The 21244-nt window shown below is 36.8% G+C and overlaps 1 protein-coding gene across 11 annotated transcripts in view; it reads right to left on the bottom strand.

Moving 5' to 3' along the window:
- PARD3 (par-3 family cell polarity regulator) overlaps window positions 1-21244 on the bottom strand; it is a 387075-nt gene that overhangs the window by 165318 nt on the left and 200513 nt on the right. For all 11 annotated transcript variants that reach the window (XM_072412641.1, XM_072412646.1, XM_072412650.1 and 8 more), the window contains 4 exons: window positions 17380-17568; window positions 15658-15825; window positions 8625-8775; window positions 2208-2397 (listed from right to left, as the gene is read on the bottom strand). In XM_072412641.1, coding sequence (XP_072268742.1) covers window positions 2208-2397; window positions 8625-8775; window positions 15658-15825; window positions 17380-17568 — 698 coding nt within the window. The remainder of the gene's footprint in view (window positions 1-2207; window positions 2398-8624; window positions 8776-15657; window positions 15826-17379; window positions 17569-21244) is intronic.

Raw genomic sequence — 21244 nt, 5'->3', positions numbered from 1 at the left:
AACATTCAAAACACTACAGAATCACTGGAAATCTTAACCAGAACTTTCCACAGAAGACTGAGGTTGTGTTGAATCAACCAAACCATTAAAGTCTGACCTAATCATACCTCATCTTTCATGCAGACATAGAAAAAGAGGTAAAAACTTGTACTGAAAAAATATTAAAAAAAAAAAAACAACAAAAAGAAAGTTGAACTTCTCAAAAAGCTTGTGGTAGGGTCACTAACCTGAAACTGGTACACAGATGAGAAATTTAAAAACTACCAAATTCTATGCTTGTTCTTGCACCAGTTGCTCATAGCAAACTGAAACAATAGTGAATGCAGCTGACAGCCAGCGAATTAGCATTTTAAGGAGTTCAGAAATGGCAACCCAAAAATTGGTTTAGTGTATATTTACTATACCAGAAATATAGTAAATGCTTTTCTACATGTGCATTTTTTTTTTTTGTATCACAACTGCATTTTTTTTTTGACACAAGCCAGTAAGAACACCAAAGCAGCAAGGACAAACTTAGAAGAAGGTCAACGGCAGGTCTGATGGACCTGAAAAAGAATCGCTGATGGAACTCCGCAACATTCTAAACTGATCACAGAGACAACAAGCTCTACTAAAAATTTACGCTAGCCCTTACCAACTAATATGCAAAGCCCACGCCAATGAACAAATAAGGAAAAGACTAAAAATGTGTGCATTGAAACCAAATTCCACTAATAATAAGTTATTCTCTCATCCTAAAGCTGCCAAGCTCTGCTGAGGCTTAAAAACGTAGCAGCTGTAATGCCTACCTCCTCCGTTCTTTACAGAATCTTAGAATAGCTGAGATGAGCTGTACAGGGAAGGAACTCTGCTTTACACTTTTTCTAGCAATCTCGCTGATGCACTAAAAGCGTGCTCAAGAGAAAGACCAACTGCAGAAGCGGCATATTATAATTCTCACTGCTTGTGCTAATTATCACTACAGCCTTAGGAGGTGGCTCCACTGAGAGCTTTATTTTGCTTATTGATGTACATAATTACAAGGCTTGCAAATTAATGCACTATTCTCCAATTACACCGAGAGGGCTGTAGTCTTCAGACTGTTTAATAATTATCAAATTCCAGGTGACTATCAACTCTGGGCTTCACCATATAATCGAAACTGTGCAGACCTGCCAGGTAACATGTGGCTTAGGAACAAAACAATTGGCTGTATCCCATATCTATTAAGAGAGTTGTTCTCTCAAATTGAATGAAGGAAACAAAAAATCATGACAGCAACTAAACTACGACCTGTATAAACAACTATGGCTATCATAGAAATTATATATTTTATATACTTAGAGGACTTGTGTGGATAAAGGTATAGGCTGTCAATCATGACCTATTCAGAATATATCTGGGTTGCAATTCCAAACCTAGCCCACTGTCTTACAAGTCATCAGTTTGAATCCCTGAAAAGAATGCAGCCATAAAGGTCTGGAAAAGTCTAATTTCCTCCAAGTTAAAGTCTTTATAGATATTGTCTATTGCTCCCCAAAGATAGGAGAATCCAACTCTGTGCCAATTTCTACCAAGTACCCTTCATTCCCTGAATAATCAAAAGCCAAAGTCTTTAACGAGCTCTCTTGACCTCTTCAAAATGCTAGATGTCTGGCTAATGCTTTGGCTTAAAAACTTTCCATGTCACTGATCTGTAAATAGCACACTGATAAGAAACTTGTTTGCTGTATGTTTCTTCTGGCTCCATAATGCAAAAAGATTAGGGTTAGACACAAGATGGAAATCTGCATTTTGAAATGATGGCAGCAGACATAGTTAACTTACAGGGCAATTAAAGAGACCAGGCAGCTGACCATAAAGCAAACTGAGTCTAGTTGCAAAAGGTGCATAGTTCTTTTCAATATTAGAAATATTTGTTTGAAAGCTGAAGTTTGGATCCAGCACCTGCGCAGATTTACAGCCAATAATATTATTGTCTTCCAGTCACTGAATCATACTAAATGGCTTGACTTCTATAGGGAATATATAGCTTTCTCTTGCAAAAAGACTTTAAGAGTTATTGGAGGCTAGAAACCGATACGACTTAGTACTTTTCTGCAAAACAAAAATTTTCTGGTTTGACTGGATCTTTTTTAAAAATCCATATTCCACGTAGGTTGGAGACCATGCCTAAGAGTTAACACGAACTGCCCTGTGTTGACCGTACAAAGAAATAGAAGTCTTACCTCTCTGTGGATTCACTAGTTACATTTTTTGACCAGGCTCCTGCAGAGTCTGTAACGCATCCTACATCATCATGTGAGCTGGAAGATGACTGGTCGGAGAGCTGGGAAGGCAATACTGGGGATCTGTCATCTTCAATGATCACAGTGTCATCCTGAGGCATGTTTACGGTTGGGGAAAGTTGATATTTACCTGCAGAAAGCAGAAAACAGCATTACATGACAGAAAGCATAACTAAGCAATTCCAGCAGCGGCTCAACACTCCCTCCCCAAGTACTGTTTAGTGTCACTGGAGCCTTCAGTAGGACTTATGGTTTACAGAAAAAGAAAAACAGCAGCATTTATCTGTCTGGCAACTATAAATTATAACAGTTAGGAAATAAAAAATAAACATTTTCACTTTGGTGAAAAAATTAATCTTTCATTCTTCATGAGGTTAATGATATCTATGCTATGTGCATTTGGTGTACCAACTCATAGCTAAGCAGAATTATATCTTGTTGCAGCAGGGGAGCAATGCTCTGAGTTGTCACCTGTCAGATGTTCCATTGAATTTATACACACTGAGCCTGTATGCACTTTGTATGTACTTTGATGGCATTACTACTTGTGGATCACAGGAGGAAATTTGGAGGATGTCACTAATTTAAAAAGATTAATAAACACGTGTGCCAGAATTTCCAACAATTACAAATGCGCTAGTTTATCTAACAAAATAGAAAAATAGGATGTCTTGCCGAGTTAAATAAAAACCACTAACTACAAAACCCTAATGCACACAATTCCATCTCATGAGGCTATCTCTATGCAGGCTGTGTAAATGAAATTCATATCAACATGTGTGAATCAATCATCTTACAAATCACTGTTACAGATCAAAACAATACATTACGTGATGTTCCAATTTTCACCTGTAAATGCATTCTCTCCAGCATGTTCCTTTGTGTATCGATATAAGATACTTGATAAATGCCCAATTATGCAATGATACTAAATGATCACGCTGTTAACACAACCAGACGTATCTCTGAGGCTTTATTTCGGCAGGTACATGATCAAACATTATGTTTATGATAACCCATAGGGTCAATGACCAAGTCCCATTCCTCGAAATGTTTATCATTTAATACGCAGCTTAAAACTTAAACGTAGTGTCTAACCTACAGGCAGTCATAGGGGATGAACGGAGGTGGTATTAGGTATTCGAGTACAGCTCACTGTCAAATGTTCAAATACTGGTTCATTAAAAACCGTCAAACCGTTGGGGCTTCCAAAAAGCTGTCAGGGTACTAGCAACAGTAAGCCACCCTTGGGAGGAACACTAGTTTGGGTTAGACTGAAGAGGGATTGGAAACCCACCAGGTTTTTATAGCTGTGTTCCTGCTGCAAAGAACAATCCCGTCTACTGGTTCAGTGACCATTGCCACTTAGAAAGTGATAGGGAAGCCAGAATTAGGAATTGATACACAAAAGGTAAACCTTCTACAAAATGTCATTATTTTTGAAAACAGGTGGCAAAAAATAAACAAGACTGAAATTTTAGCCCATCTAAGCTCTATGAAAAAGTAATGAAACAGAAATGTTTTGGCTTTACATACTTAAAAGAGTACATGAGATACAGCAAATGTCATGGAGCAATCAGAACACATTTAAAATGCACCTGCGATCTGTGCATCAGCATATCCTAAACATTTTTGTTTTATTAACATTGTTATTTCTTTAGGAAAATATTCTTACTTTGTATTCTTTACCAGATGTGCATGTAACAGGGTGACAATAAGAATTTGAAAGAAGGGGCAATGCATGAATGAATGAAAATGTATGAACAGTACATTTATGACAGTGTCACTATTTTTTTTACTTTTTAGGTAAAAATTTATGCAAATCATTTGAATTTAGAAAATTTTGTTTTAAGAACAAACACTGAAGTTATATTTGGTCTTCGAACTATTCATCTGACTCTGCAGTGTATGCGAGGATACTCAATATGTAGTATAAGATCTGTGTATACCTGTGAACATCCTAAGTGCAGGTATGCATGCTTGGTGGAGACACAGATCCCCTAATTTTTCTTTTTGTTTTATGAGATTCAATAATCTGAAGATTTAATTACAAGCTTTGCATAGAAAATGCGTAAACACACATAGGACACACTAAAATCTTTCTCACTCCTCCAATAGAAGTAAAGACTGAATAGCGTAATTCCAAATACTGAGACTTTTCCTCAGCAGTTGTTGATCGGGCATAGTGGGACTCATCCTAGCAAAAAATACATTATCCCTGAAGAATTGATAAACCTCTATGTATAATACTGGCCTGGAAATATAGAAAAATAAGCATGTCAAATTTGGAGGGTAAAACTGAACTCTACACATGCGGATAAACAAACTGGTGAAGCACCAAAAGCTTAAACGGCAATATTAACATTAAACTTGGTTGGGGGATCCCCAGTAAGTTTATTATACAAAGCAAGATAAGTAAAAGAGAAAACCATTTATTTATAACTGCTGCATAATATGACTGTCGCCATGCAATAGGTTTGCCTCATGATGGTAGCGCCTATGTAAACCTCATCACCAAACGGCTGCACAGAAACATTCAGCAGAGATCTAGGCTGGGATAATGCAAATTCTAGGACGATACAAATGAGGTTTTCATCACAGAGTTTAGCAGGAAACCATTAATAAAACTTTCTGATTTCAATCAACGTCAGCCACAATTCCAATCTAAAACATAAAGGACAGTATACCAAAATAAAGTCCTGCTTCTATCAAAACACGAAAGGCGATTTATGAAAACACCACAAAAATAATTATTTTTCTTAATTACAATCTTAATGAGCTCATTAGAAACATTGGAATTTAAATGATCTAATAGCTCTGCTTATGTCTTTCTAGCGAAGTAGAAAAAAATAATAACTTGCCAAAGCAAGGGGGGAAAAAGTGTTTTTAATGTCAGGAGCAATTTTAATCAAACCTCTCATTGTGTTTTAAATTTGAAAATCCTTACAAACTAATCCCATGATGAGCTAGTCAGTAAATCTGAGTTCTCCGGTGGCAAGACAAGTCTTTATTAACTGGGTCTGTTAAGGGAAAGCTGGATAGCTGCAGAGCAAGCGCTAATAACCTCATTGGCCACAGGGGACGAAGCGCCAGCATGGTGCTGAATGCTAACAAAGGATGCAGAAAATTATCTATAGCGATTTGGAGCTAATGCACTGAAAAACAGAAAACCAAAGCAAGCTAAGGATGGCACTCCAGTGACCCATTCTGCAGTCTCAGTGTTACCCGAACTATAGCGCTTTTCTATGTAAAACCTATTACTGAACCACATATGAAAAGTCAAAACAGCTAAAGAGAAAATTGACTTCCAACAATATAATCTAGACTGCTCGCTCAGCTTTGTAATTGAAAAGTTTTAAATAACAATATCGGTTACATTCATGTAGCCAAAATCTGTTTGTATCCATATTTATTTGTTCCTCTCTCCCTTTGCTTCTGTTTTAAATAATAGTTAATGAATATGTATTACAAAGCCCAAATTCTAGCAGAGCCCCTGATTTTCTGGTCATGTGATCTCAACAATCTCACCTATTCCTAGTTAGGTATATTCAATAGCATTCTTTAGAATATATTCAGCAAAGGGAGTTAAAATAATCTCTTAGTGGTTTGTGTACCTAATTGTAAATTCCTCTCTTAATCCTAATTTAAAGCGTACCTAAACTCAACATTTTCACTTTCCATAAAAGGGTAGACAACCTTGGATATGTAAAGGAAAAATGTCAATTATTTTTACAACATAAAGAGGGCTACGTCACCCCATCTCGCACCTGCGCTGTGACGGGTGATGTGCCAAGAAGACAAGAAGACGACAGAGAAGAAAGTGAATGGCGGCGCCAGGATGAAGAGAAATTCCAGGACCGGCGAAACCAAGGGACCTGCAGGATTAAAGGTGAGTAATTTTAACCTAATGAACGAAATTACTTATTGGCCTTTTTTTTTTAACTTCTTGGCTTGTTTCCCATGAAAACCAATCAAAATATTGTGGATTAAAGGTTCCAGGTTTTAATATAATTTGGTAATTTTGAATAGGTATTCCCATTCTAAAAGATTTTCTATTTGCTCCCTACTATGAAGACTCTAATGGGCTGAAGAACTTTGCAGAAATGTCACATGAAGATTCTCAAAGGAATGCAAAAAGTTATTGGGTGCTTCTATTTACTGGCACACAACAGGGATAAAATCCTGTAAAGAATTCATTTTATATCACTGATCTCCAACCTGTAGACATAAAATGAAATGAGCAGTGGAGGAAGTCCTTATGTCACAACATAATAGGCATATTTAGGAAAGACAATTCTTACATTTGTCAAATTAACTTTATCACATTCTTTTGAAAATTTTCTCACATAGGAACAAAAAGTAGAATGTATTTGTTGCCAAACAAGATATTTTTTGAGGTGGCCAGGTATGTTTAATACATTTCTTGCATACAGCTCAAGTTGACAATTTTCATTGTTGGATAAAATAGATATTTATCAACAGAGTGCTGACAGACAATTTATGAGACCCGCTGCAGTTTACCAGTGCATGTAATGGAGAACAACTCTGCATTCGCTGAATATCAACGATGAGAAAGTTTTACTTTCCAGGGGAATCAAGGTAAAGAAAGTCATACACAAAGTCATTTCTGGATAATAACCAAAAGAAAATATTGTTTATGCAATGTTACAGACGAGGCTACAAAAGGAAAGCGGTTCCTCAATATTTTATTAAAGTAATTCTAAATGTGATTACTAACCTTCCCAAAATGTAATTTAAATGTATTTTCTACAGCTTTCATTAAATGAATATCTGCCGATAGTGACTATTACTGTAGGATAATCAGCATTAATGAACCTGAAGTCTGTTATTCTCAGCTGCAGGTGTTAAGCAGTCCCGATACGGGGACACTGTGAGTTTGACCTTACTGTTATAAACAGCAGTAGTCCACAACAGAGGGCCTATCTTTTTCCCAAAGCACCAGAACCAGGGTGTGGAAGGAAGATATAAAGTAACACAATAATAAAGAACAAGTGTGGTACATGTGGTGATAAAAAAAAAAAGGTTTATGAAACATTGCACTTCTTGAAAAGTTTGTGACTGTGACTTTGGGGCTGACGCTACCATGTTTTTCACATATGTATGATTATTGTTTGGATATGTAACAAGGTTTTTGATTATATTTCATTTTTATGTGTGTATGTATAGTTAGTATTTAGATAGATAGAGGTGATTGGGGGTTGTATGGGTATTACCAATGCTCTTTTTTTGTGAAAAATAAAAATTAAAAATAATTCTTCCCAATCTTGTGGGAAAAAGTGTTAAATTGCTGCATCCCTACTGGAGAGATTTTCTCCTCCCCATGAAGTAAGGAGGGAGCTCAACTCCAACAGGGAATACATTTAAAACCTGATATAGGCTGCAACTGCCAAACTCCTGATTCACACCACTGGTACAATCCATACTTGGATCAGCAATGTCACTATTGATTAAAAAAATATCATACAGGAAGATAAAAAAAAAATATATTAGAAAAAATATATTGTCACCCTTTTCTGTTTGCTCAACTATTGTAACTTTTTGCGGTCTATATGTATGTGTTTTAGGGCTGCTGCATGTCCCAGGTGGGATTCCCAATAATGAAAAATGAAAGAACAAAAGGTGGCAACGCAGGATAGCATTAAGGAAAAAGCATTGTATTGGAAAATGACTCTCAGATCACAAGGCAACCATGTATTACTTTAAAGAAAGATTGACAGTTTTGGTAGGGTAGTTGTAATTAGTTAAAACTTATATAACATATTAGCGCTTGGGTTTGGCATTCTCATATGCATTTTAACTATGAAAGGGCATGCAGAAGAGAAATGTACTGGCGTGAATGGGGCCGACCTAGTTTTGATCTCACAAAATGAACTGCACAGAAAGGGGATATTGCTGTCCAGTAAGAAACCTATACCCAAAAGAATAAAAGAATAACTATGAAACAAATAAAACCCAAAAAGCTTCATTACTATTACAATGGCAGGACCTGGTTTCTGCCAGTTATGGCTCTAACACTGCTGACCCTGTCTAACACACATCCTTTAATATAATAGAGCCATTATTCCAGGAAGACAAAACGCAGAGGTACTCTTATGAAAGACAAGGCCCATTCTATGCAGTGTACCCACTTCACCTGTTTTACTGGGAAAACACACTATGCCAATCACATTAGAAATCTTTTATCCTGCACAATCTTTGCTGCTCTTTGTTCATCTGAATTGGATTTGAGATGTTGTATGCTGGCCGTTGCCATTGTAAATAGAACATTAATCACTCTTCAATGAACAGTGAAAAGGACAAAAACATGACATGATTAGTAGAGGCTACTTGACTCACCCATTATTCTACTTAATGCAGCATTCCTTGTGGGCGATTCGTCAAAGCCCTCAATGCCGCTGTACAGAGAGTGGGAAATTCTTCGCTCCCTGTCGTCCAGTATTGTCTCGACGGGCAATTCGGGCCCCGAGGGGCTTCCAGGTGACTCCAACTGTAGAATCGGGAGAGAAGGGATATCAGCACTGACGGTCTATTTAACAGCATGGGGGAACAATAACAACATGCCTAAGGCCTGCACCCGGCTGGGTACCAAATGAGCTAGAACTTTTCACCCTCTACCAAAATAATTTGCATTGACAGCTCTGCTTAATGGGCAACTTTTGATGGCACTTTGTAGTATACCTCCTGTGGAGCGCCTGTCATATTTCAACACCCTTAAGCAAAAAAATAAATAGTACAAAGACAATGTCTCTGATCATATTAGAGATAATTTGCTTACAAATTTGTTCTTTTTAACTCTTTTCTGCACTTAGGCCTCTTATAACAATAGAGACAACATACAAAAATATAGTTACAGTGCAGATAGCAGGCCTTAGGTTAGATGTAAAATAAAGGGGTCAAAAGATCATGGTACAGCTTAGTAGGTAGTCAGTAATCTTCAACTAGACTAATATCAGTGTTTAACTTTACAGAACAATTCCAGCTGATAATAGCTTACTATTACTAGTTAAGCATTTGTAGAAATTGAACTTTATTCAACCCTATTCTGAAAACTAAGGAAAAAAGTATCTTTATTTAATATCATCTTGCAAATAAATACATTGAGGGTAAATACGGTACATGTGTACATATTACCACCAGTATTTGTATTGGACCAACATAATATGCAGTGCTGTCCAGTAAATAGGGGTAGCAAATAACAGACAGATAGAAACAATGACACAGGAGGAGGAGAGGAGGACTCTGTCCCGAACAGCTTTCAATCTAAAAGGTGGGGAAAGTAACACACAATAGGAGAGGGCATATTGAATGGTGGGAAGTAGTGAAGGTTTTGGGAGACAGAAGATGGGTAGGCAAGTTTGAAAAGATGGGTTTTAAGAGCTCTTTTAAATGTGCAGAAAGTGGGAGCAAGCCAAATAGGACAAGGAAGATGAGGAAGATGGATATGAACAAATAAATACTGAGCCCCAATGTAAGGTCTGACAGTGGGTCAGTTACTGAACCGTTAGCTAGACCGCGGAGGTCTGTGTGGCTATCTAATAACATGCCGGGCTGATTGTCACTGACCCACTGCTAAACTAGGCATGCCAGGTAATGCTGCAGACAGAATGTCTTAGAGCAGGGGTGTCAAATTCTGGCCCGCAACGTCCTTTTTTTTGGCCCCCAAAGGAATCCTAAATATGAATTGCAGCTGGCCCGTCGCTGCATTGAAATAGCACCACACTACAATACCCAGCATCACTCGCGTCTGTAGACCAGCGGCCTCTCTGCCTATGCCTGGCCCCGCATTGGACTGTTTTCTTGCCGCAGGGAATTGTAGTAGAGGTGCTATTTCAGCTTCAAGTTTGGTCTGTGACTTTGTCAAAGTTTTTAATTTTGGCTCACTGTGTATTTCAGTTTGACACCCGTCTTAGAGTAAACCTTTGCTCATCTGTGAAAAGTGAGATACCAATTACAACCCTAACAATTCTGGCGTTATATGGAAAATTTCAAATAATCTGCACCGTTCCAGGTTGTCAAAACAGGTCCAACTGCAGGTCAATGGATCCACATTCCACCCTCCTGAAATCTGTCTCCAGCAATCTGGTCAGAAGAAACTTGTAGGGCTCTGGGTTCCTGCCATTTTTATTCATTGAGAGATACAGATAGCACTTCTACTGCTGAGTTCTTGAACTTTTACAACACTGTGCAGCTCTCCTTGTGTAAATGCCTGTCTCCTGGTATCTCCTCTACACTTTTGAGGCACAACAAAGGTTCCTGTGACAGCACAAAAGGATATGCCATCCTGAAGGATCTGTACTACCTGTTTAACATAAGTGAGATGCAGGAACCATCTCATGCTATTGCACGCTACCAGTAGCGATAAGGACGCTAGCAAATTGCAAGATATAAAATCAGTCAAGAGTAAGGAGAAATTGTCTATAGTAAAGCCATTCATGCTTTGAGAATTGTTTACTCTTGTCCCTTCACTCCACCAGTTGTCGTTTTCATTTGCACCAAAGCAGGTGAAAATGATTCACAGTCACTTATACTTCATACCTGGGCAGAGTGTTATCCTGATATTTTTTTAACAATATAAATATGTATGTGTATATACACATACACCATGTCTTATATCAGAAAACTCTGTGATTTATAAAAACAGATGCAAGAAAACGTCAATGCGCAGAGACTTAGTCATACTAATCATAAGAAACATTCAAGAGTAGAAAATGCAGCCATTTCCTTTGACACTGAGGCTTGTCTCCTGCCTTCAGCTGTACATAATCAAATCTGCATCACGTATTGCTTAAGCTAAACTGTCACCCACAAAAGTGAAACCATAATTCACAGCTGCCGGTAAAAGTGTCTTTTGTGCTTGTAGGACTGCGCCTGTCACAGCCTATCAAACATTCCGACTGGAAATGGCTTCACTAAACTCCTACTTGAGTGGAAACGCTTCTGTCAGAAAATGATCAGTAAAACCCACAAGGCAATCTCTGTCTTTTCTATTTGGAAATTATTTTTAGATGGAGAAGAGTTTTGTGAATTCTTACATGGATGGAACCTTCATGTAAAACTAATGTCAAGTAAAGTGTTACGGTTTACATATATGTTACCTTCTGAAAGGATGTCATTCATGTACCGGTAATTGCAAGTTTTCCTAGTTTTAATCTAAATACATTTTTCCCACTGTGTATTTAAATGCTCAGCAATCGTAACCTGCCATTCAATCCCCATGTGTCTGATGGCACGTTGGCATTCGCTGTGAAATTTTCAGCATGCAATCCCTTGATGCAACACTGTCAATGCTTAGCTTGCAATAGACTTTACTGAAGGATGTATGGAAATAAAACTTTTTCTGTTTTCTACATAGTTTAAATGCCTGCTCAGCCTTCAGTACTAGAAGCCAGCATAGTTTCCATCAAGGCCAAATGCATTCTTTAAGTGTATGTAAACCCACCTACACCTCTCTAGATACACTGAATGTGATTATTCACAGTATTTCTTTTTTTCTCTGGTACCCCGTGTCCAACACGGTCTAATCTGTGGACAGGGCTTAGCTGCAGCCAGGACTACCATGTATTGCTATGTATAGTCTTTGGATTGTAAGAAATGGTACACAGAAATGCTACACACCTAGAGTCTCTGCAACCAATTAGTGTTAAGGTGAGCGGGTAAGCAGGGCTGAAAGCAGCATGCATCATAATAATCAAATCCTCTTCTGTACATCCAACGTACTAACATAATAATTTAGTATTTGTATACCTAACCCAGATTGCGGTGGCTCAAAGGTTAGCATTTTGGCCTTTGCAGTGCTAGGTCCAAGGTTTGAATCCCAGGCAGGGCACTATCTGCATGGAGTTTGCAATTCTCCCTGTGTTTGCATAGATTTCCTCCAGGTACTCCAGTTTCCTCCCTCATTCCAAAAACATGCAGTTAGGTAATTGTCTTCCATCTAAAATTGACCTTAGACTGTGTTAATCACACATTAAGATGGTTGGGACATGGTTGCGACCACCTTTGAGGGACAGCTAGTGACATCACTATGGACTCTTTAAAGCACTGTGTAATATGTCGGCGCTATATAAATACTGGATAATAATAATTGTTTTTATATTATTAAAGCAATGCAGAGTGGGACCCTTACTGTCTACATGGGATCAGAGATTTCTTTTTTGAAGTCTGACACATTCCCTGTAAATATGAATAAACTCTCTATTAAGAAACATTACGAAGATAACAAAACTCTCTATTAAGATTACAGATTCCAACAGATGGAAAGGGTCCCCCCTCTACAGTAGCTGGCATGAAACGAATCCTTCTAAGCAGGCTGCTTTAGGATGAAAACAAAGTTTAAGACATTGAATAGTATTTGTTTAGATGCAACTGGAAGGTATCTTACTGAAACTGAAAGTTCTATTTGGTTTTAAATGAAGCCTGACAATTAGGTTTTTGGATTCCACTTTTTAGAGGTAACACTGAATCTGATGCATCAAAAATAGTCAGGCAACTATCAATTTCAGAAGGAAAGTTTAGTAATGGTAGCCTCTGAGAATCTCTGATAGAAAAAAAATACTACTAAAATAAGTATATAAAAAATATAATACAAATCTTTAGAAAACTGCGGAAAAAGGGAGGCCATTCAGATTAGGATAAATTCCTAAAATTAAATTTGTTACTAAAGTATTGGGATATACAAATACAAAAACCCCCTAAATACAGGAATTGCAGACTTTGCATAGTAAACTATGGCACAAGCAAAAAATAGCAATGTGATTATCAACATAATGTTCCTTTTTAATAACATCCTCCAGACATGAATAGTTTATGCCAAGCTTTTTGAAAGCGGAAATTAAATAGACTATATACCTATTTTCCACTGTTGTATTCTAAAAAAAGACTTTTCAGAAGCTCTGTGCTAGTCCCGGAACCTAGCCAAAGCAAGATAACAGGTAGGCTTTGTGAAAGCCAACCAGTAAACTTCTCCTTAATCTATATCTCTTCATTTGGTAAAACTCAAGTGACCCCCACCATCCCTGTTCTTAAGACTGGCAGCCTAAGGATATTAGGATCCTTAAGGATAAAGGGGCCATTTAAGGCCCACAACCAAAGACGTTGACTGATGCAAGTCTTGCCTATGTAAAAGCAAAACTTGAGAGTTAAACAGAATTTTCCTAAATTACCCTGGATTAGCCCTTTTAGTTCTGTTACAATAAATTGATGAGTAGGTTTAAAGCAGTTAGGTGGGAGGCTGGAATACGCCTAACAAGAACATTAGTATGTATGGTTTTCAAGTCAATGAAACATACAACATCTTACGATGGTGGAGGCCTGGCTGCATGCCACAGACATAAATTGAGGAGGGAACGGGAAGGAAAACAAGACATTCCTAGCACATGAGACTATGAGCAGAGGAGGTCACAGAGTCTGCGAACATTTTTCCTGTTCCAAGACTTGGCCTGCCTACTACAAATGAGATATTTAATGAAGCGCTGAATGGTAGTCTTATCTTCCCCTGTTTGATAAGCACTGGGGAGATTTGCTGCAATAAAGGGTCAATGCAATTACAATTGGAAGCACGTCAAGCTGCAGGAGAACAATAAACTTGCAGTGCCAGTGAATTAGACTCAATAAGGTTTAAATTGCAAAATAAGGATTTGTTTTATTAGTTTTTACATAAAATGCAGATTAGGAGTGACAGCTTTACTAAAACATGAATTAATCACTTCTCTGAGCTGCTGGAGGCTGAAAAATGAAAGAAAGTAAACGTAAAAGGCTTTGGTAAGGTTCATGGGGATCATGGGTGGATTTGGGAGGAAATTAGTGATCTAGCATTATTAGAAAACAGGAAGTGAGAGCAGGGGAAATCTTCTTACCCCAAGAGCAAAGATAAGCACTTGCTATTAAGACATTTTTAGAGAGTTGTATAGTTGTTAAGGATTATATATTAAACACATTAAAAAATTAAACGCATGTAGATAGATATTCTTTGCAATACTTCAAAACTCCAGTCCTGGGAAAAAAAAAAAAAAAAAAAAAAAAAGATGGCATGGCTTGACTTATGGCAGAGGTGTAACAGTTTATAATAACAGGCATCAACTACATGGTTAGGTAAAGTAAAAAATGAAGTAAATTAAAAAAAAAATAATAATTTTGATGCTTACTAGTTTACATGTTCTCCTATATATTTGTTATGTAAAGTAAATGTATGTAAGAGTAGTAAAAGTAAACATTTATAAACATACATATTAGAAGCAAAGATTATGAAATTGACATGTTTCCAATCACCAATTTTCTGGACCATGTTTTAACCCTTTTTAGTTATTCAAGCCAATCTAAAAATTGTATATAAAAAAAAGAAACTTAGTTCTTTGTTCCTAATATTATCATTCCAGCTCAGGAAAACAGATACAAAATGTAAGCGCAATTAACAAAGCGTAGAGAAAGGACGGGAAGTCCGAAAAATAGCATTCTTATGTCGAATCTCGTAGCAAATTAGTTTTATAATAGATGCCATTTGTAATACGGGCTTTTTGCACAGTGTAAAGTAATGGCAAATTACCCAATTAAATACCCAAACTGCAATGCTGCTGGCATACAAGAGCAGACAAAGATACATTTTGTTGTGTGGCAATGAATGAAATACAATCAATAGCAAGACACAAATCATGAAATGGAATTTAGGAATCAATGTATAGACCACAAATGTAGATAAGCAACACCTGTTTACATAATAAGATATAAAATGCAATATATTAAAGATTCATGTATTTACTAACTAGAGCCAGGCTTTAGGCTTAAGTGATATAAAATGGCTAAAAAGTAAGAAAACTAATAGGCTTTGAAATATCAGAACTGAAAGCAAGACAGAACTCTATAATGCTTGTGCTTTACAATGTTCTACTGTCCCTGTATGGCCTGATTTCCACAAAGCACTAGTAAAGAAAAGCTCCAGGAGTACCATTCCCAATCAGAATGAGCTGCAAAGGTACATCTCTGTTGTATTAGACAGAATCACCACAAGAGATATGTGAAGTCACTAATTCCCTTACATTACATCTCTGATCAAAATATTACTTTGAGTCAACCGGGCATATTATTTTTAAAAGTAAGACTTGGCAGCTTGTAAGAATTGTAGGAGGCCTTTTGGCTCCTACTTGCGGTCTATACCCTGTAAAAATGGCAGTCTCTGGATTTGCTCCTTTTTACTACTTGGAAAGGTCACAACAGTTCCTGTGAGCCGTCAGTTGGGATAGGGGAATGAGGAAACTACTTCTGTCCATTAGCACATTTCATTTATTTAGACCTAGAACATTGATAATTAAGTACTGGTAATGTTACTGACAGGTTCTCATTATGAATAAAAGCTGACACAAATATGATATGTTACCTCATTCTTCTTTATTCGCCTCGCTACAATTAACTGGATCATTCCTCTTTTATTTCCTTCTGTAGACATAGATTTCCGCAATGTTTCCATAGCATCTTGGTTTGTTTTACCCAACAGTGATTCACCATTGACCGCCACTAGTTGATCATTCACACGGAGCCTTCCATCCTGCAACAACAAATGGGGTAACTACTCACCCTTTAAAACTTTATCAGGTTTTCTGTGATGAAAAGCAAAGCAAAGTTAAAATGGAAATATAGTTCATGCTAAACATTTACAAAATCTACAAAATCGGAAGTCTTTTTTAGAAAGTTGGATAGGAGAAAGCTTTTCCACATTAGAAAACCAAGGGCCCCATTCACAACTATCCCAAAAGAACACAAGCTATCACCATCACAGGAAGCAAAACTATTACAAACTAAAGGTGTGCAAACTTTAGACCATTTTGTTGTGTTTTTTTTTTTTCTTCAATTTTATCATTTTAAATATTTTGCTATTCTGGGATGCCTAATAGTTTATTAGCAATCCAATTAAAAGTAAAAGATGTGTTTGTTATAAATACTATTTTTTATAAAATGGTCATCATCTTGAAATTCTGCAATGGTATGTTCAATTATGAGAACATCTGCCAATTTTAAAATAAGTTCTAATATTACAAGAGGAAGAAAAGTGTTTTACATGACTTAATTATGACTCAGAGGTAAGTGATCTTAAAGCAAATTTTTCAAACAGCATTCCTTTTCTTAAGAGGACACCTGAAAATAGTTAATGGCCTTACTACAAGCAGCCAATAAGTGTGTTATTGTTCAGAATGCACAAATTGCTGGTACTGCAAATAATCTTACCATGTATATTGATTTCCATCTCTGTCTGAGGTAAAAAGTAATTGGAAGCTCAGTGTTGTAGGTTATTGATCAGTATATATCATGGGCACTTTGCAGGCAGTAAAATTGGGATTATTCATTGGCAAATATGTTTAAGCAATTATCATTGGCAAACTATCAGATGTTCAGATTACTGTGAAACAATCACTGCAAATATCTTGTAAGGCCATAGACACAGAGGTGGAAAGGTAAAGCAAGCCCTCCAGCCAAAGGCATAAATAACAATCACAGGAAGCTACTGTAATTTTTCCAAAAAAGCTCATTCATCATTTTATGGGTTGGCACTCTAATATACCAAGGTATAACCAAACATTTTGGATCGAATACTCCATGGATTCTCGCCCCAATTGTTCTTATAGCTAGTGTCACAGACAAAATAAGGGAAAAATAATAAAATGTATGTAGCCTTGAACACCTGTCCCCTGTGGACACCTGTTCCATACTGGTCATCTGTAACATAAACTAGAATCTTACATGTTATAATAGCCCTACATAGAGTATTGTTTCAGCTAGACCAAATCTGTCCATTAAACATAGAGTGACAGGAAGGTGCAGTCATAACATTTTAACACTAAAAATCAGAAATGTAAACCACCAAGTAAAATTACTGCCTCTATATAGATAGGTTATTCCAAACTACACACTGAAATGCATTTTTAAAGCAACAACACTAAACCAATTATTAATATTAGATTGACCAGTTCAGGGCCAAAGTTTTAAACAAAGAAAGTTTCAGGTTTAGATTGTTTATCTGCAGGTTCATAATGGAGGTCAAAGTTTAAAAATATCTTCTGAGGTTAAATTGTTATATGTGAAGCAAAAAAACAAATTCACTTACCTTGGAAGCAGCTCCACCATTAATAATGGATTTCACAAAGATTCCAAGATCAGCATGGTTCTCTTTTGACCGGTTTCCTTTAACACTAACACCAAGTCCAGCAGATCCAGAATCATTTAGAGGAATTTCAAATGTCAAGAACTCCCTGGTGCCATCAGGTGTGAGGACCAGGTCATCTTCTTCTGGTTTCTGCAGAATGAAAGACATTCTAGATTATAACAATCAAAACACTAATAATTAGTAGTAATTTTAAAGTTTTATTAAATTTGATGAAAAAAAAATTATCATAATTTGTGGAGGACAAGTTGAATGAAGCACAATGTATTTGCAGCCTTTATGCCTACAACCCTGAACAACCTCAGCATTTCTCAGTTTCTCCCCTACAACACATGCAGTGGTAATATAACAATGAGGCAGCCAGAAGCATGTTGTTTTATTTCTGCATTTCTACTTTTGAGCAGAAGAAAAAATAATTTTTAAATCCTAATGTGTTCTTATAGCCTTGCTGAGTGACAAAAGCAAAAAACCTTCCCTAAAACCATTTCCCTTAAAAAGAACTTTAAGGAAGTGAGGATCAGATAATGGTTGCACACCAATGCATTCAAATATTATGTCTCCAAACAAAAGAATGGAGATTGATGATGTGCAAACATTCGCATTAAAATCTTTTGCCAGAAACATTTACAAATAATGAACATGAGCATTGCTTATGAAATCTGTTCACATCCTGACAGATGTAAACCCCACAGACGCAAAAAACGTGAGTTCAAACCGAGCAATAATTGCTCAATTACCAAATCACACATACCAGGTTTGGGAATTCATGGATGAAATATGAAATTCTCTTTTCTATTCACCTTTCTGCTATGGTGTGAGCAAGTAATTATCAGTTTACTCTAGCAGACAATAGACTGTAGAAATTATTAAATTAAATATTAAAAGGGCAGTGAACTGGAATTACAAGGCTGTTTACATAAAACTCCAGCTAATAAAATTTGCCAATACATATATCTAAAATTGTCAGAAAGCTCCAACTGAAACTATTGACAAAATTCTGACATTTGATAGAGACATAATTCTACTTGAATGTGAAATAAACATAAAAATCCCCCCAAAAGCATTTTACAGAGGAGTAATCTTGAGCCTTGCCAATAAAAAGGTGCCTAGAAAGCCACCACTTTGGAAATGACAAAAAGCTGAAGCCCTTCTAGAAGGGCTGTTAGGATTACAAATTGTAAAACGTGAAGCATTGTGCAAACTTTAGTTTAAAAGGTTTCTCAACACCAGAACCAAATGACACTGTCTTTCTTTACTCCATAGCTTCCCTCTTTTTGTTTTGAGCTATGTACTAAATAGCCACAACTTTTTTACACTTTAATTTTGGATAGAACAAAAAAGTGTTAAAAATATTGTCTATTTAACCTTTGCTGTCTTTGCTTAAAGGTAAGTCTGCATACCTTTCTCCCTCATAGGAACCAGCTCCAAACCTGCCATTCTCTCCAGTGTAATTGTGTAAGATTTACCAGACTTCCCTGGCAAAGAGACGAATATAAAATCTGACAATATACTGTCTGCAGGATTTATCGGTTTCTGTAAATGTTTGAATTTTCACTCATTTTCTGTCTCGGTGACCATGCACATCAAGACAAACAGTGATTCACCCAGGTAGAGACAAACAGCAATAAAAACTCTTCTCCACTTAAAACAAAAATAAAGTATTTTGTCTTTACACACAAAAATTCCCAAATGTGTTAAACTACATTAAATCTTTCATCCAACTTCTAAATGATTCATTTGCTTTTCAGAAAAGACAGTTTTAGTAAAAAAAGTACTGGTACAAAAAAAAAAACACTTGTAGGTTTACCTATGATTAGCATATTAAATCTCATGGTCTATTTAATTGAAACTATGCCTATTGACTATGACCAAAATCTTTGTGATAAAAGGTGTCGCCCTTTGTCATCTCGGAAAGCTGGTGGCATAAGAAATCTTTTGTCCAACTTCTAAGTATTAGGAGTCAATCAAAAAAGTATTGTCTATCAAATGGCTTTATTTCCTGCCATTAATTGGACAAAGTAGGAAGTAACAAACTCAACACAGTAACACAGTCTGTAAGATATATAAGCTCATTATGTGGAACAATGAGCTATGCATTACAAGACATGGGCTAGATACACACGTCAGATGATTCTCTTCCGATAATCGCCTGGGGCTGATATCGGACAAGAATCTGACGTGTGTGCAGCACTTGTCCTCGGAACAACCATCCTGGCGGATCCACGGACAATAGTAATAAAAGTGAGGGGGAGAGAACGCAGCTGGGTGCCACTCCGTCGTTCTCCCCCTCCCCTCTCTATAGAGCAGAACAGTGCTGTATGAACAGCCCTCGTTCATGAATCGTGCAGTCGTTTGTCGCTGGAAAGGATCTTTCATGACAACAACTATTATAGCACGTGTGTAAGAGATCCAAATAACTATAGATCTGTACACCTCAGGGAACTATTACATACATATCTGCAAACAGAATTCACAGCCAAATTATTTGTAACATTTAGCTAGGATAAAAATCACTGAAGAACATAAAACCTTTTTATATTTTTCAGTAGGTTACTCCATTTTCTGTGTGGATGGAGAGAGAGAGAGTTATTGGTTAGAACAGCATCGTAAACAATTGCTAATTTGTTGCCACTTCAGAGCTAAGTAGAACATTGGTCCTAAAGTTTCTATAGTGGTAATAAAACTTTACCATTATAGAAAGTCTACTTTCTCTTTCAATACATACATACTAATACATAAAAGCCACTTCAGGTATGTTGGACTTACAAAGGTTACAGGGAGACTTTACACTAGAAGACAGAAGAACCACAGATAAGTGCTGCAATGGTAAATACAGAAGACTCTTTTCAACTTATGTCTAGGCAGACCGTGTACAAGAAACAGGTAAGTATGCATTACGAGGAGGAGGGAGGGTTGATAAGCTCTGGGCAGGTCTAAAGGTTAGTGAAACTTTCAGAAAACAGTGTTCACAAGATTTCTTGCACTTTTTAAACGCAGGACTAGTACATAGAATACATATACCCAAATACTATGGAAGACTAAATTATCTCCATACTAACAGATTTTTGAGTTTTGAGGGACCAAATTACTAAATGTGTTTATTTTTAAAATTACCTATCTTTGTAACTTTTTTTTTCAAATATTTTTTTAAAGGATGTTTTATAAAATAACAACAACAACAACAAAACCAGGTTCAAGGTTACAAAAAAACTCAGGCAAACAGACAAATTCAAACAAAACAATGGTAGGCATTTCCAATTTAAACAGCATCTATAACAACAGGAGGATCATTAGCCAGGATTCTCAGAATGTACCATTCAGTATGCTGAAAAGTATTCACAATCTGACGTTTTATTGAGCAAGACTGAATCTCTATATAAGATTCCCATGTGTTGAAAAAATTTCTAAACTTGGTTTCCTTATCTAAGGATGCTTCTATCTAAGCCATTCTAAAAACCTGGTCCAATGTCTACTTAAAAAGCCTCGTGGGTGGGAGTCTAACCATTTATGCAAAATTGTTTTCTTGGCCACCAAGGAAAGAATATCTAATAAATTTTGGCGACCTTTAGTGATTCTAGCCCCTTGTAAGTTACATGTACCTAAGATGGCCCATTCCGGGTTCAATGGGATATAGTTAATCAAGAAAGTAGTAGCATAATGGGCCACACCTCTTGCCAGAATCTTTTAATCTTCCAACAATTCCAAAAGGTATGGTATAGACCTGGGGTTGTGCACATTTAGAACAATCAGAAGTAGGGGCGTAGCCCATCAGGTATGCACGGTATGGGGGAATATACACCGCATGATA

This window comes from Pyxicephalus adspersus, chromosome 5 (genome assembly GCF_032062135.1).
Source record: "Pyxicephalus adspersus chromosome 5, UCB_Pads_2.0, whole genome shotgun sequence".
Taxonomy (NCBI): domain Eukaryota; kingdom Metazoa; phylum Chordata; class Amphibia; order Anura; family Pyxicephalidae; genus Pyxicephalus; species Pyxicephalus adspersus.
This window is presented reverse-complemented; position numbering and strand designations above follow the sequence as displayed.